Genomic DNA, 15,328 nt, shown 5'->3' on the forward strand with positions numbered 1-15,328 from the left:
GACTGTGGGGGCCATTTTAGTACAGTGAACTCATTGTCATGTTCAAGAAACCAATTTGAAATGATTCGAGCTTTGTGACATGGTGCATTATCCTGCTGGAAGTAGCCATCAGAGGATGGGTACATGGTGGCCATAAAGGGATGGACATGGTCAGAAACAATGCTCAGGTAGTCCGTGGCATTTAAACGATGCCCACTAAGGGGCCTAAAGTGTGCCAAGAAAACATCCCCCACACCATTACACCACCACCACCAGCCTGCACAGTGGTAACAAGGCATGATGGATCCATGTTCTCATTCTGTTTACGCCAAATTCTGACTCTACCATCTGAATGTCTCAACAGAAATCGAGGCTCATCAGACCAGGCAACATTTTTCCAGTCTTCAACTGTCCAATTTTGGTGAGCTCTTGCAAATTGTAGCCTCTTTTTCCTATTTGTAGTGGAGATGAGTGGTACCCGGTGGGGTCTTCTGCTGTTGTAGCCCATCCGCCTCAAGGTTGTGTGTGTTGTGGCTTCACAAATGCTTTGCTGCATACCTCGGTTGTAACGAGTGGTTATTTCAGGCAAAGTTGCCCTTCTATCAGCTTGAATCAGTCGGCCCATTCTTCTCTGACCTCTAGCATCAACAAGGCATTTTTGCCCACAGGATTGCCGCATACTGGATGTTTTTCCCTTTTCACACCATTCTTTGTAAACCCTAGAAATGGTTGTGCATGAAAATCCCAGTAACTGAGCAGATTGTGAAATACTCAGACCGGCCCGTCTGGCACCAACAACCATGCCACGCTCAAAATTGCTTAAATCACATTTCTTTCCCATTCTGACATTCAGTTTGGAGTTCAGGAGATTGTCTTGACCAGGACCACACCCCTAAATGCATTGAAGCAACTGCCATGTGATTGGTTGATTAGATAATTGCATTAATGAGAAATTGAACAGGTGTTCCTAATAATCCTTTAGGTGAGTGTAGATGACATTATGTTCATTTTTGGGTAACTGTCTCTTTAAGTATGTGTAAGGGGGGCTGAGAGCTTGCAGTGCGTTGGCATAGAGTATGTTCTGGACTTACTAACAAATTCATCACTCAAAACAAGAATCACTCTCCATTTACTGATACAGCGGCCCCAAAAATATTCAGACCCTTACAGTGTAACACTTAAAAATATATTCATTTCATTGCAGCAGATGAAATCATTAATAATTATATATAATTTAAAAATCAATAAAAATCAAGCCAAGTGTCATGTGCAGACAAATAATGACTTTGTCTCACAACTAACTTAGCTGTGTCTGCAATTACTTTTATCAACTGATTATAAAATCCTTAAGATGTTTAATATAGTAGCTTGACTTTAATATGGAATTACATTGCTGATCTTTGGGAGAAAATAGTTAAAATTAATATCATTAAAAGACATTGGCACATCTTGTTCTGTAAAGACTGAATTCTGGCTTTGAACAATAGCCTTGCTATTTGTCATACAAAAATACTGCTAGTTGGATTTTGATCCTATGATTAAAACAACATAATGTGATAAAGTAAAGCAGAATATTTTCAAAGCTCCCCTTTTACTTCAGTTTGAGGAACTGCACCACTACTGTTGCCCTTTGGGTTGTTAATGTGTAAAGTGTGTTTGGATGTGTGTCGATTGTTGCTGTTATTCTGACATGATTTGAGAGTGGAGCTGGACATGAATAATTCAAAAGCAATATAAATATATTTAATTATATTTGTTTTGCAATTTTAGAGCCTAGGGAAGAGCCAACGGAGGAATCAATGGATTCTTGCTTTCCTTTTTTCAACTTTTCATTTCCAGTATGTGAAACAGACAAGTCTCCAGGTACTTCATAAACTTAAGTAATTCAAAGAAAAGTCTGCAAGAGATTGCTTTTCTTTTCTGTTTGACGATTTATCTTTCCTTCCCAGAGGTTTTGGCAGGGAACATTACACACGTTCACAGATTAAACACAAAGTATCCGATGCGTTTGAGATCTTATCCAGTTTCTTTCCCCCTGTAAACATTATCCAGATGGTTTGGACTTGTATGTTGTGGGCAACGCTTTCTCCATCATATTGCTTTGACCAATCAAAGCAAAACAGCCCTGCATAGTGCTGTCATGTGGCAGACACCAACATGACTCATTCTGTTCTTAATTAGCTAATGTTTCCAGGCCCTTTTATTTAAAGTTACTCAACTAGCATTTGTCCTCACTGTACGGAGTCATAATTATCAGCTCAAGACCTGGAAGAAGGAATTGTATTTGAGTCATAAAGCGCTTTAACAAAGAGAATGTTTATAAAAAATGTGTCTGAAATGGTTTGTACCATTTTTGTTTGGTATAATCTCCGTATCATCTGAAATGCAGGTGTATGTTTTAAATAGATATACATTGTCCAAAACATCTGAGACCATTTAGAAAATTTGAGACCTTTTAAACCTGGAAATAACTTAAAAGTTTAGGATTTTAAGACATGAAAAAACAAAGTTAAATTATTGATGTCAAATGAAGAAGAAATATTTGTAATAATTAATGCACTGTTACTTGGTCATTAATCAAATGTATGCAAATTTGTGTCATTGACTTTTGAATCTTTTCACTATACTGATAATATTTCAGCAAATAAGTTTGTTTTAATTTAATAAAATGTCAAATAGATACATTTTCTTTAGTGGTTCCCCAGTTTGGACTGTATATGTTTTATAAATACTGCTTTTAAAGTATTTTTAGATTATTTGGCAAAAATATGATGCATGTCTGCATCTGTCAAAAGTTGCACAATGGTCTGTTTAACTGGTGGTATGCTGGTTTGCATAGACAAATCTGCTTCTAAGAAGATTAGTTTACACTTTGCCGAAGTAAGGGAGATAACTGGAACATACTGGGAGTTGTTCCCTGTAATTTTTTTTTTTATTTTTTTATTTTTTCAAATCAATAAAAAATGTCTTATTTGGATTTTTGTTTTCACTTTGTTTTGTTTTATTTAGTTTTTTGTTTTAAGTTTGTTTTAATTTGTTTGAATTTTGTTTTGTTTTATTGTGTGTATTTTTTGTTTTGTTTTTATTTTGTGATTTTGTTTGAATTTTGTGTTTTGTTTTATTTTGTGTTTTTTTATTTTGTTTTATTTTGTGTTTTGTTTGAATTTTGTTTTGTTTAATTTTGTTTTTTTTATTTTTTGTATTTTTTTGTGTTTTGTTTTATTTTGTGTTTTGTTTTATTGTGTGAATGTTTTATTTATTTTTTAGTTTTATTTAGTTTTTTTGTTTGTTTTATTTTGTTTTTTATTTTGTGTTTGTTTGGTTTTGTTTTATTTTGTGTTTTGTTTGAATTTTGTTTTGTTTTATTTAGTGTTTTGTTTTATTGTGTGTATATTATTATTTTGTGTTTTTTTGTTTTAATTTTGTTTTGTGTTTTTGTTATGTTTTAGATTCATCGGTAGACCAAAATGGAACCCTTGGCCTGTTGGTTTTGCTGGGACTGTTTGCTGCAGTCATGGTGGCCGTGTTGTCCATCATAGCCCTTCTATGGTAAACTTTGTGCTTTATTTATATGCATCTACATCTCATCACAATATATATATATATATACACACCTGTTGGTGTGGCACCTTATAACAGTGAAATAGTCAATCTTAGTGATCTACTCTGTTTTATGTTTCCCTTAACAGGGTGAGACAGAAGAAACGGGACAATAGGAAGAATCAGGAACTGACCTCCATGGTGAAGATGAAGTCCATACCGATCTGAAGTAAGTCAGAGCAGGCGTCTGTCACCATTCTCACATCCAAGGGATCTGTCCTATTGGCCAGCGGCCCATCTTAGTTATACAATCAAGAAGAGAATGCGTACTGAAAGATCCATTTATGGAGGGGCTACTGTCAGTGTTGATGTTTAAAGGACCCACTGATATATCACTGCCTACCCTCCATTCGTAGAAGATAATCAACAGTCATCGTTCTGTGGATGGAAACAAATCTCTATTTACTATCAGTGAACAGAACAAAACCTGTGCTTATTAATATCATACAGCACAGGTGATGAATAATCCACTGACAGTAAGAGCTTGTATATGGACAGTTTAATATGAGCTCTAAACATCCATTGTAAATCAGAAGTACTAAAGATGAGTGCAAAGACATAAACAGAATGTGTTTACTTTGAACTTTGCAATGTGACATTTTATGATCATCATCTTTAGATCTAAATTTGTTACTCAAATGGGAAAAATGTCTAGATGTTAACATGATGATTTATACAAGCCAGTTCTATATTAGTAGTCTTTTAGCCTGTAATCTTCCAAAGTCTCTCACATGGTGTAATAATTAAAGGAATGGATCACCCAAAAAATATAAATGATGTCAAACACTTACCCTTATGTCATTCCAGCCCATATGACTTTCTTTCAGCCTGATCTCATGAAAATTATGTGACTGTGGTGACATTACATGTGGTTCATTACAGGTGAAACTCGAAAAATTAGAATATCGTGCAAAAGTTCATTAATTTCAGTAATTCAACTTAAAAGGTGAAACTAATATATTATATAGACTCATTACAAGCAAAGTAAGATATTTCAAGCCTTTATTTGATATAATTTTGATGATTATGGTTTACAGCTTATGAAAACCCCAAATTCAGAATCTCAGAAAATTAGAATATTACATGAAATCAATAAAAAAAGGATTTTAAATACAGAAATGTCGGCCCTCTGAAAAGTATAATCATGCATATGTACTCAGTACTTGGTTTGGGCCCCTTTTGCATTAATTACTGCCTCAATGCGGCGTGGCATGGATGCTATCAGCCTGTGGCACTGCTGAGGTGTTATGGAAGACCAAGATGCTTCAATAGCGGCCTTCAGCTCTTCTGCATTGTTTGGTCTCATGTCTCTCATCTTTCTCTTGGCAATGCCCCATAGATTCTCTATGGGGTTCAGGTCAAGCGAGTTTGCTGGCCAATCAAGCACAGTAATACCATGGTAATTGAACCAGGTTTTGGTACTTTTGGCAGTGTGGGCAGGTGCCAAGTCCTGCTGGAAAATGAAGTCAGCATCTCCATAAAGCTTGTCTGCTGAAGGAAGCATGAAGTGCTCTGAAATGTCCCGGTAGGCGGCTGCGTTGACTCTGGACTTAATAAAGCACAGTGGACCAACACCAGCCGATGACATGGCTCCCCAAACCAACACAGACTGTGGAAACTTCACACTGGACTTCAAGCATCTTGGATTGTGTGCCTCTCCATTCTTCCTCCAGACTCTGGGACCTTGGTTTCCAAATGAGATGCAAAATTTGCTCTCATCAGAAAAGAGGACTTTGGACCACTGAGCAACAGACCAGTTCTTTTTTTCTTTAGCCCAGGTAAGACGTTTGACATTTGAAGCCCATGTCCAGGACCCGTCTGTGTGTGGTGGCTCTTGATGCAGTAACTCCAGCCTCAGTCCACTCCTTGTGAAGCTCCCCCACACATTTGAATGGCCTTTTCCTGACAATCCTCTCCAGGCTACGGTCATCCCTGCTGCTTGTGCTGCTTGTGCTCTTCCACACTTTTCCCTTCCACTTAACTTTCTATTAATGTGCTTTGATACAGCACTTTGAGAACATCCAATTACCTTTTGAGGCTTTCCCTCCTTGTGGAGGGTGTCAATGATGGTTTTCTGCACAACTGTCAGGTCAGCAGTCTTCCCCATGATTGTGAATTCAACTGAACCAGACTGAGAGACCATTTAAAGGCTCAGGAACCCTTTGCAGGTGTTTTGGATTAATTAGCTGATTAGAGTGTGACACTTTGAGCCTACAATACTGAACCTTTTCACAATATTCAAATTTTCTGAGATTCTGAATTTGGGGTTTTCATAAGCTGTAAGTCATAATCATCAAAATTATATCAAATAAAGGCTTGAAATATCTTACTTTGCTTGTAATGAGTCTATATAATATATTAGTTTCACCTTTAAGTTGAATTACTGAAATTAATGAACTTTTGCACGATATTCTGATTTTTCGAGTTTCACCTGTACATGTATCGTGGCAGTTCCCAGGTGAAATGTCCACTGAGTGGTGCTAAAAGCTAGTTAAATGTACTCCCAAAAAACGAGGTTTTTAAGGTTAATGCTTAAACTACAGGAAACTGCCGCAATACTTTCAACAAGCCACGTAAAAATCATTTTGCAAAAGTAGAGGGATGGTAACACGAGTCTATGAGACCAGGTTGCATTTTTTACTCCGTGGGACACAAGGAAATGAGTGATAATTTTAATTTTGGGGAAACAAATAACATCATAGAGGTTAGGAACACCTATCCCTGAATAATGACCTTTTTCCCCCTTTTTTTGTGTTTTTTTTTAAGATTTGAGAAGCTGTCCGTCTCCAGTTTGGCCCTCATAGGGCATCAGGATAGGGAATCGCTACCACTACCAATGCGGCGTCAGACTACATTGCCCACAATTCACCTCTCCTCTCTGCTCAGGGGACGGGCTCCATTTAGCTGAGTTCTGAGTCCCGTGAACTGTGAACATGAACCTACAATGTAGCCCAATGCAATGGAAAAACACAAGGATTTCTTGGACAATCAGAAATTATATTCTGTATATAATATTTTTGTATTACTCTTGGCATCCTTTACTCCCCATACTCCCATATACTCCATCTGTGACTCTTGGAATGCTGTGAAAAAGCTTAGCAGTTGGCTGGATGTGGTCAGCGCATGGGGCATTATGGAAAAAACTGCCATTTTCTACATTTCAGTACAGGAAATTTCACTGGTCTGGCAAAAATGGGACTCGATAACCTTAAACAGCTGCTATCTGTGGAGGACAGAATATTTGCCAGTGTCTCGGCACTCCACTGATGGATACGTTTTTGTTTTCTATTTCTTTGGAAATACAATGGCGGTTTTGGCTGTTTTCCCGAAAAGACCTCAAAAAAGACCTAATTTCATAATAAGTGGACACATCTGTGATTGATTTTTGTCATTCGGTTCATTTTCAACCAGATCTTCAGTATCGTGTTCTCTGCAATAAATTCCTGTTAATAGAATTTCACTGCAAAATAAATAAAAATAAATCAAATCAGTAACACTTTACAACAAGGTTCCATTGGTTAACATACTGTAAGTTAATGCAGTACGGTGTCATGGACTAACAATGAACAATATATTTTGACAGCATTATTTAAACTTTGTAAATGTGAATTCATAAAAATACAACTGTTATTGTTAGTTCATAGTGCATTAACTAATGTTAACCAATGGAACATTATTGTAGTGTTTCCAAAAATAGCTCAGTCCCTTGTTTTCTAGTCAAAATAATAATCATCCTTAAAACAAGACACACTTACTATAAGCAATATTGTGTAAGATAAGACATGTTTTTGGAGAATATATCTTGAAATGAAGGAATAATTCACCCAAAAATCTAATTATCTCATTTACTCACATTGATGCCATCCCAGATGTGCATGACCTTCTATCTTGAGCTGAAAACAAACCGAGATGTTTAGTAGAATATCTCAGCTCTGTAAGTCCTTACAATGCCAGTGAATAGTACCCAGAGGTAAAAGGCTTAAAAGTAATCCATAAGACTCCAGTGGTTAAATCCATGCCTTGAGAAGTGATATGATAAGTGTGGCTGAGAAACAGATCAATATTTAAGTCCTTTTTTTACTAACAATCTCCACTTTCACTTTCACATTCTTCTTCTTTTTTTTTTTTGGTGATTCGCATTCTTCCTGCATATCGCCACCTACTGGGCAGGGAGGGGAATTTATAGTAAAAAGGACTTAAATATTGAACTGTTTCTCACCTACACTTATCATATCACTTCTGAAGACATGGATTTAACCACTGGAGTCTTATGGATTACTGTTATGCTGCCTTTATGTGCTTTTTCAAACTTCTTCAAAGTTCTGGCCACCACTTGCACCTACAGAGCGGAAATATTCTTCTAAAAAACTTCATTTGTGTTCTGCAGAAGACAGAAAGTCATACACATCTGGGATGGCATGAAGGTGAATAAATGATGAGAGAATTTTCATTTTGGGGTAAACTGTCCCATTAAGCATAAACGTCACGAAATGTTGTTAGACTTAATTCAAGATATATTTCTATAAAGTCTTTTTTTTTTTTTTTTACTTGCTTCTCAAGTAAATGCATCTTGTTTTAAGGATGTATTAGATATTTTTACTGGAAAACAAGACAAAAAACTGATTAAGAAAATTATTTTTGCTCCGTTCATCTTGACATGAGCCTTCATGTCTTGAAAGTATACACAAGTAACGATTATCAATACTGAAACCTCATTGACAGCCTGCGATGAGTTTAAAACTTCAGTGAGCTGGTGTTCAACACAAAAGTGGACCTTTAGTGCAAAAAATGCATGTAATTTCGGTTCTCCCTCCTTGGAATGCACTTCATTTTTCAACTAAGGAAAATTGGCATCCACAGTGCATTGAATCAAGACATGAATGTAGCTCAAACTTACAATGTCATATATACGTATTTGTAAGGTGATTTGTTTATATTTTAATGCTGTTTTGTTTATATGTGAAAGCTAATGCATATTCATTATATTAGAATTCTATTGAAGCTCATCTATAAAGTTATATTGTTATACATTTATCAGTTATATTGTATATAGCATATTGCTCTGTTGTACATTGATTCCCCAGTGATATAAAGCTCAAGTGCATGCATTGTGTAATTCTTTTATACATGATAAATCATCATATTTGTCTTTTCTAGGTTCAAACTAAAAAGTTAACATTGTTTATGCAGAGACACGAGTGTGCTGTGTTGATATTATAAAGTGAGATATACACCGATCAGCCACAACATTAAAACCTCCTGTCTAATATTGTGTAGGTCCCCCTGGTGCCGCCAAAACAGCACCAACCTGTATTTTCAAGTAGCATTCAGAGATGATATTCTTCTCACCACAATTGTACAGAGTGGTTATCTGAGTTACCATAGACTTTGATAGTTCAAACCAGTCTGGCCATTCTCTGTTGACCTCTCTCATCAAGAAGACATTTCCATACACAGAACTGCCCCTCACTGGACGTTTTTTGTTTTTTGGCACCATTCAGAGTACATTCTAGAGACTGTTGTGCGTGAAAATCCCAGGAGATCAGCAGTTACAGAAATACTCAAACTAGCCTGTCTGGCACCAACAATCATGCCACGCTCCAAATCACTGAGGTCAAATTTTTTCCCCATTCTGATGGTTGATGTGAACATTAACGGAAGCTCCTGACCCGTTTTGTTGTTTGATATAGTATCAAATAGCATCAATTTCTCTTTGTGCTCCTTGCTAAAATTTATTATTTTTGCTAAATGTTTCTGGAAGTTTTAAGTCAACCTGATGAAGTCAGTGTTATTTTCTGGTGATGTCAACAACCGTGTACAAAGACCAGTAGAGCATCTAAAATATCTACCTTCTTTTGTATCAAAGGTGCACTCAGTAACTTCTGTCTTTGTGTCATCTTAGACTTACACTGACACCTAGTGGCTTGGATGCAGCATCATTTCAAATCAATAATTTTCAGTTTCAGATGTTTTGTAGAAATGTAATATTCACAGTCAGCCATGATTATTTTAATCATTGAGTGAAAGTGTCAAATAACAGGACGGTTACTGAGATTAAGCGAGGAGAATTCAGCTGGTCATGTGATTCCAAAATGGCAGCCCCCATGTGCGGACCCTCTCATGTAGAATAAAACAGCTTTTATAAGTTTACTGATATGACTGGCATCTTCATTTTAGTGTGAGTAGTCATGATTACGTACATATATAGCAAAATGACAATTCATATCTTTAGGAGTTCAACTCTTTTAATGAGGAAAAAATTACTGAGTGCACCTTTATGGTTTTACTGTAATAATTAAATGCAAAATTGACTGAAGATATCATCCAGATCCATTTTGTTTGTTTCGTCATGCATATTTGCACCATTGATTCATAACTTCTGCTATTTGTGTGCCTTAAACATTTTTTACCTGTTTCTGTTCCACCAGCAGTAGTGTATTTATGAGACTGGAGTATTTCTACTGACACTGGCCTATGAGATTTGTGCTCTTATGATATTCCCCTTTCAATTAGATTAAAAGAAAATGGTTTTGTCAGCTTTTTCACTTGACTGCTTGGTGATATTTGTTTAGTTGGTTACATATGTGTCCCCTGCTTGGGTAAAGTTGTGCATGTGGGCAATAATTACATCTGTATTTTAACACAATGTAAAGTTATGGGTTGGTTAAATATTGGTGACTTTGTGCTATAGTAGTTGGCGGTTTATGAGTTTGAAATGTGTTTCTGCTTGTGCAGAAGGTCCAGTTTTGAATCATGCAATACTGTATATTACATGTGAATAGAACTGATGTCACAGATGAAACGCTCTTGTTTTTAAGACTGTTTGATAAAGCATTATTTTTCTATAGTATTTGTGACTGAATTTTCAATCACGAGCATGAAGATTTACTAAAGCTATGTTATCATTAGTTAATCCAATAACATGACATAAACTATCAATTAAATCGTGTCAACTCTGGGAAAGATTTAGCATGTTAATGTGTGTATCGACTATTCATAGGATATTGCTGCAAGAGATATGCATACAATCTCCATGTAACAGATCTAGACATGTGTAGCTGGTGTGGAGGTGGGTTTCAGAGAAAATATCACGTAGTGCCCTGCTGTGAAAATGTCTTATCTGCAAAACCGCATTTGGCTACCCAGTTGCATGCCAAAGGATCAATCAGCTTAGATCATGCGAGCCGATTGACATAACATGTCACATTTAAGCGAGCCGATTGGCTAACAAGTTCAAAGAACCTATCAGCTTGCGTAACATAGATTTACATGGCTGAACTTTAGTCATTTAATGCATTATGAAATAACAATGAACAATATATCTATAAATTTACCAAGATTACAAAATGTTGTAATTGTTCATAAGTTCATGAGACCTATTGCATTAATAATGTTAACGTACAGAACCGTGTTGTAGATTGTTACTAAAATATCTGCTCACAATTGTCACTTTCATTGATTTGCTTATTTTTAGACCTGTATTGTACTATGCTATCTGTATACTAAATAAGATGTTTTGGCCTTAAATGCTGTTCTAGTCCCTCCAGTCTATAGTCATTCCAAAACACAGAGCCAAAGGAAACAACCAATCATCTATGATTATCAGAAGTTGAGAGACTATACTTTAAACGGCACTTTCTTAGATAAAAATGTGTGTGTATATATATATATATATATATATATATATATATATATATATATATATATATATATATTATTATTATTATTATTCATTTGCTCTTTACCTTTTCTTTAAATTTGCATGCATAATGTGAAATCCAAATGTATTTGGGGAGATTTAAAAAATATTGGACTGTTGTTGCAAGTTAAAAGGGAAAGTTGAGCACAAAGATGTCCAGTAAATGTACATAGTATATCTTCTTTTTCTGTACAACATAAGCTGTTTTATTCTTCTGTTCATATTTTGTTAAATAAATGTTATTTTATCAGAAGTCTATTCCATGTACTGATTTCATGAATACTTTTTAAATTCAATCTCCCAAACTTTGTACTTTGTTATAATTCAGTATATCAAATTTAGTTAAATGTGTCTATTTTTAGCTTTATGCTAGGGCTGAAACGATTAGTCGACATTATCGACAATAAAAAATAATTTTTATGACGCGTGAGATCATCACTGCAGTTCACGACTGACTGAGCAGAGGAAGAAAATACAGATCACAGTCCACATGCACTCTAAACTTTCCAAACAGCTTCAGGTGATGTAGAGCGGAAAGAGTGAGGGAATTATAATGCAAAAATACAAAATAAGTAAATACAGAAGCACTCTCGTTGTGGAACAAGTGGAGCTGCCGCTCTGCTGAAGCAAAACTTGCGTGTCGAGCGTCTTTATAGGAAACACACAGGCGTTACATATTTAATGCAGTTATATTTAATGTGTTATAGCTTTATTAAAGTTCAAATAATATGGAAGCAGATCATGTAAATAACTACAAACTCTCTGTGCGGTCAGTGCCTCTTCTATGAGTTGTGCGAAGTGTCCCAAACTGAGGAGATTGAAACTGCACACGGCTCTTTCACGGGGACGCTTGTCCCTTGAGCGTGCACACTAAATGCAGCTAGATTGTAACGTGATGGCTCGTGATTTATGCATTTCTTATCATGAAGAAAATTGCCAATACACAGCTTTATTAATAAGTGAGAGTTTATTTTTTGTGAGTTAAAGATGGATTTAAGAGAACAGAAAGGTAAGAGAGGGTAGTCTTCGCCCCATTATACACTGCAACAAAATAAATATTTGATTTGTTTTTGTTTTGGCTTGTTTTCCAATATGAATATCGAAAACTCATTTAAAACAATGTACATTTCCTTTAGCAGCTATTTGGTAGAAGAATTTATAATGTTGAATATAATATAAAAAATTCAATTATTTTAAAATATTTAAAAATGCTTTAAAAAAAAATGATGCATCGACGGTGGTGTAACCGTCTGGTCCGATCCCACAGAAGAGCTACTGTGGCACAAATTACTGAGAAACATAATGCTGGCCATCAGAAAGGTGTCAGAACACATGGTGCATCGCAGCTTGTTGTGCATGGGGCTGCGTAGCCACAAACCAGTCAGAGTGCGCATGCTGACCCCTGTCCACTGCCCGAAAGCACCTACAATGTGCATGTGAGCATCAGAACTGGACCATGGAGCAATGGAAGAAGGTGGACTGAATCACGTTTTCTTCATGTGGACGTGTGGCCGGCTGGGTGCATGTGCGTCGTTTACCTGGGGAACAGCTGGCAGCAGGATGCTCTATGGGACGATGGTGGAGGCATTCTGCTGCTCTGGCCAATGTTCTGCTGGGAACACTTGGGTCCTGGCATTCATGTGGACGTTACTTTGACCCGTGCCACCTACCTAATGATTGATGCAAACCAGGTACACCCCTTCATGGCAAACGGTATTCCCTGATGGCAATGGTCTCTTTCAGCAGGATAATGCCCCCTGGTACTCTGCACATATTGTTCAGGAATGGTTTGAGGATTGTAGGCCCAGTCTCCCCTACCTTGCCTCAGCATATACTGACTTGTCATTGTCTTAATGTGAACGGATGAATGGCACTGATTATTGCCAGGCCAGTGGCATGAATAATTTCACTGATATAATTTCACACTTTGCTTGCAATCAGTCAAACCAATTGACAAATATTTAATCATGAAAATCAGGCAAAGGATTTATTTGCACATTGAATTAATACAGCAAGAGCACTGTTACTCGTCCAAGGTTTTGGTAAAATAATATTCATCCAATGTTTGAGTGTGGAGATTACATGTTATATTGACTTTCATCACATAATCCTAATATTTGAATATGCTCATCTGAGTAACTTAAAAAGCAGATCAAGTCACTGATTGTCCTGTTTCAATGACTATACTGGGTCAAATGAGGCCAGCCTGAATTCTACTGAAGAGTTGAATTATTACTTTAATTACTGCAAGCTAGTTAATTAAATAAATCAATGAAATTCTTTAATTGCGATTACCTAAATAGGCAAAGGGTGAAAGTGTATTTGCACTACCCTTCAAAAGTTTGGAAACACTATGAAATTGTTATATTTGTGACAGAAAATTATCATTTTATTCAAAGAGGATGCTGTAAATTGATTACATTCATTTACATTCATGCATTTGGCAGACGCTTTTATCTAAAGCGACTTAGAGTGCAATTAAGTGCAGTGATTAAGAATTAATAAAGACATTTAAAAACATTATATTTCTATTTAAATAAATGCAGTATTCACAAGTGTTCATCCAAGAAACCTGCACTACACTGAAAACAATTTGGAGTGAGGTTTATTTAAAAAAAACAAACAACCAACAAACTGAACTTAAATGGATTTATTCTATGATGGCTCAGTGGTTAACACTGTCACCACACATCAAGAAGGTCTTGGGTTCAAATCCCACTTTAACTTTTAGAGTAGAGTTTGCATGTTCTCCCCATGTTTGTGTGGGTTTCCTCCGGGTGCTCCAGTTTCCCCCACAAGTCCTAAAACATGCAGATTAAGTATGTGTGCCTGTATGTATGTGTGTGAGTGAGAGTCCCCCAGCCACTGTGGGTTGCGTCAGGAAGGGCAACTGGTGTAAAACTTGTGCCAAATCAAATATATGTATATATATATATATATATATATATATATATATATATATATATATATATATGTGGACTATCACAAATTGGACCCTGCACCTATGTGGGACAAATGCTAGGAAAGAGAGAATGTAGCACTGAATTGAGTAATGCTTTAAGAGTGTAATTACTAGTCTTTAAAGCTTTTTTTTTTTTTTAAAGGGACAGTTCACCCAAAAATGAAAATTCAATCAATGTTTAGTCACCTGCCCCTGTGTTGGTATAACCTTATAGGACTTTCTTTCTTTTTTTTAACACATTGCGAGAATTTGTGAAAAACAGTTTGTGCTAAGTGATGTCATCCAAAAGGTAGTTTATGGTGACTATGTATGCAAACTTTCAAAGTATGCAACGTTTTTAATTCAGAAGTCTTATAAATTAGTCCACGAGACTCATAATTATTATGAAAGCATAGGATAAGGTTTGGTGAGAAACAAACTGAAATCTAATGTATTATTAAGTGAAAATGTTCTCTGACTGTTAATCTCCCGGGTGCGTTCATGATAGGGCACGAGAGCAACAGTTCACGTCACGCCCTTGCAACATTGGGGCATTCAAGCAAAAACTTGTTGATCTAAAAACAGGTCTGCCACAGCAATGGTGAAAACAGAACATGACACAGCAGTGCACAAAAGAGAGAACAGAACTTACTAAACATGTCTGAAAAGATTGCAGTCGAAGAATTTATTCATTTCTATGCCCAGCCTTATTTTTTGGACCAGTGCAAGTTCACAGTAGATGGAGTTAAATAGAAAATAGAAAACTGCGGCTGCCTGTAGCCTCCAATATGCTTCTGTTTGATTTCTGAGTACTAAAAAAAAATAAGGCTGGGCATAGAAATGCATAAATTCTTTGACTGCAAACTCTTCAGGCATGTTTAGTAAGTTCTGTTCTATTTTGTGTGCAGCCGTGTTGTGTTCTCTTGCCGCTATCACTGTGATGGACCTGCTTTTAGATAAATGAAACTTTTAATTTGAACACAACAATTTTGCAACATGAACTGCTGCTTTTGTGCCCTTTCATGAATGTGTACGGGAGATTAACGGTCAGTAAACATTTTCACTAAATAATAAATTAGATTTTAGTTTGTTTCTCACCAAACCTTATC

The 15,328-nt window shown here is 36.2% G+C and overlaps 1 protein-coding gene across 1 annotated transcript in view; it reads left to right on the forward strand.

Annotated features, from left to right (window-relative positions):
* Positions 1-11,504, forward strand: part of LOC127636772 (interleukin-11 receptor subunit alpha-like) — a 57,216-nt gene extending 45,712 nt beyond the window's left edge. The window contains exons 9-12 of the mRNA XM_052117492.1: positions 1,750-1,842; positions 3,429-3,528; positions 3,669-3,748; positions 6,346-11,504. Coding sequence (XP_051973452.1) covers positions 1,750-1,842; positions 3,429-3,528; positions 3,669-3,747 — 272 coding nt within the window. The 3' untranslated portion in view covers position 3,748; positions 6,346-11,504. The remainder of the gene's footprint in view (positions 1-1,749; positions 1,843-3,428; positions 3,529-3,668; positions 3,749-6,345) is intronic.
* Positions 11,505-15,328: the final 3,824 nt, after the last annotated feature.

This window comes from Xyrauchen texanus, chromosome 44, assembly GCF_025860055.1.
Source record: "Xyrauchen texanus isolate HMW12.3.18 chromosome 44, RBS_HiC_50CHRs, whole genome shotgun sequence".
Classification (NCBI taxonomy): Eukaryota; Metazoa; Chordata; class Actinopteri; order Cypriniformes; family Catostomidae; genus Xyrauchen; species Xyrauchen texanus.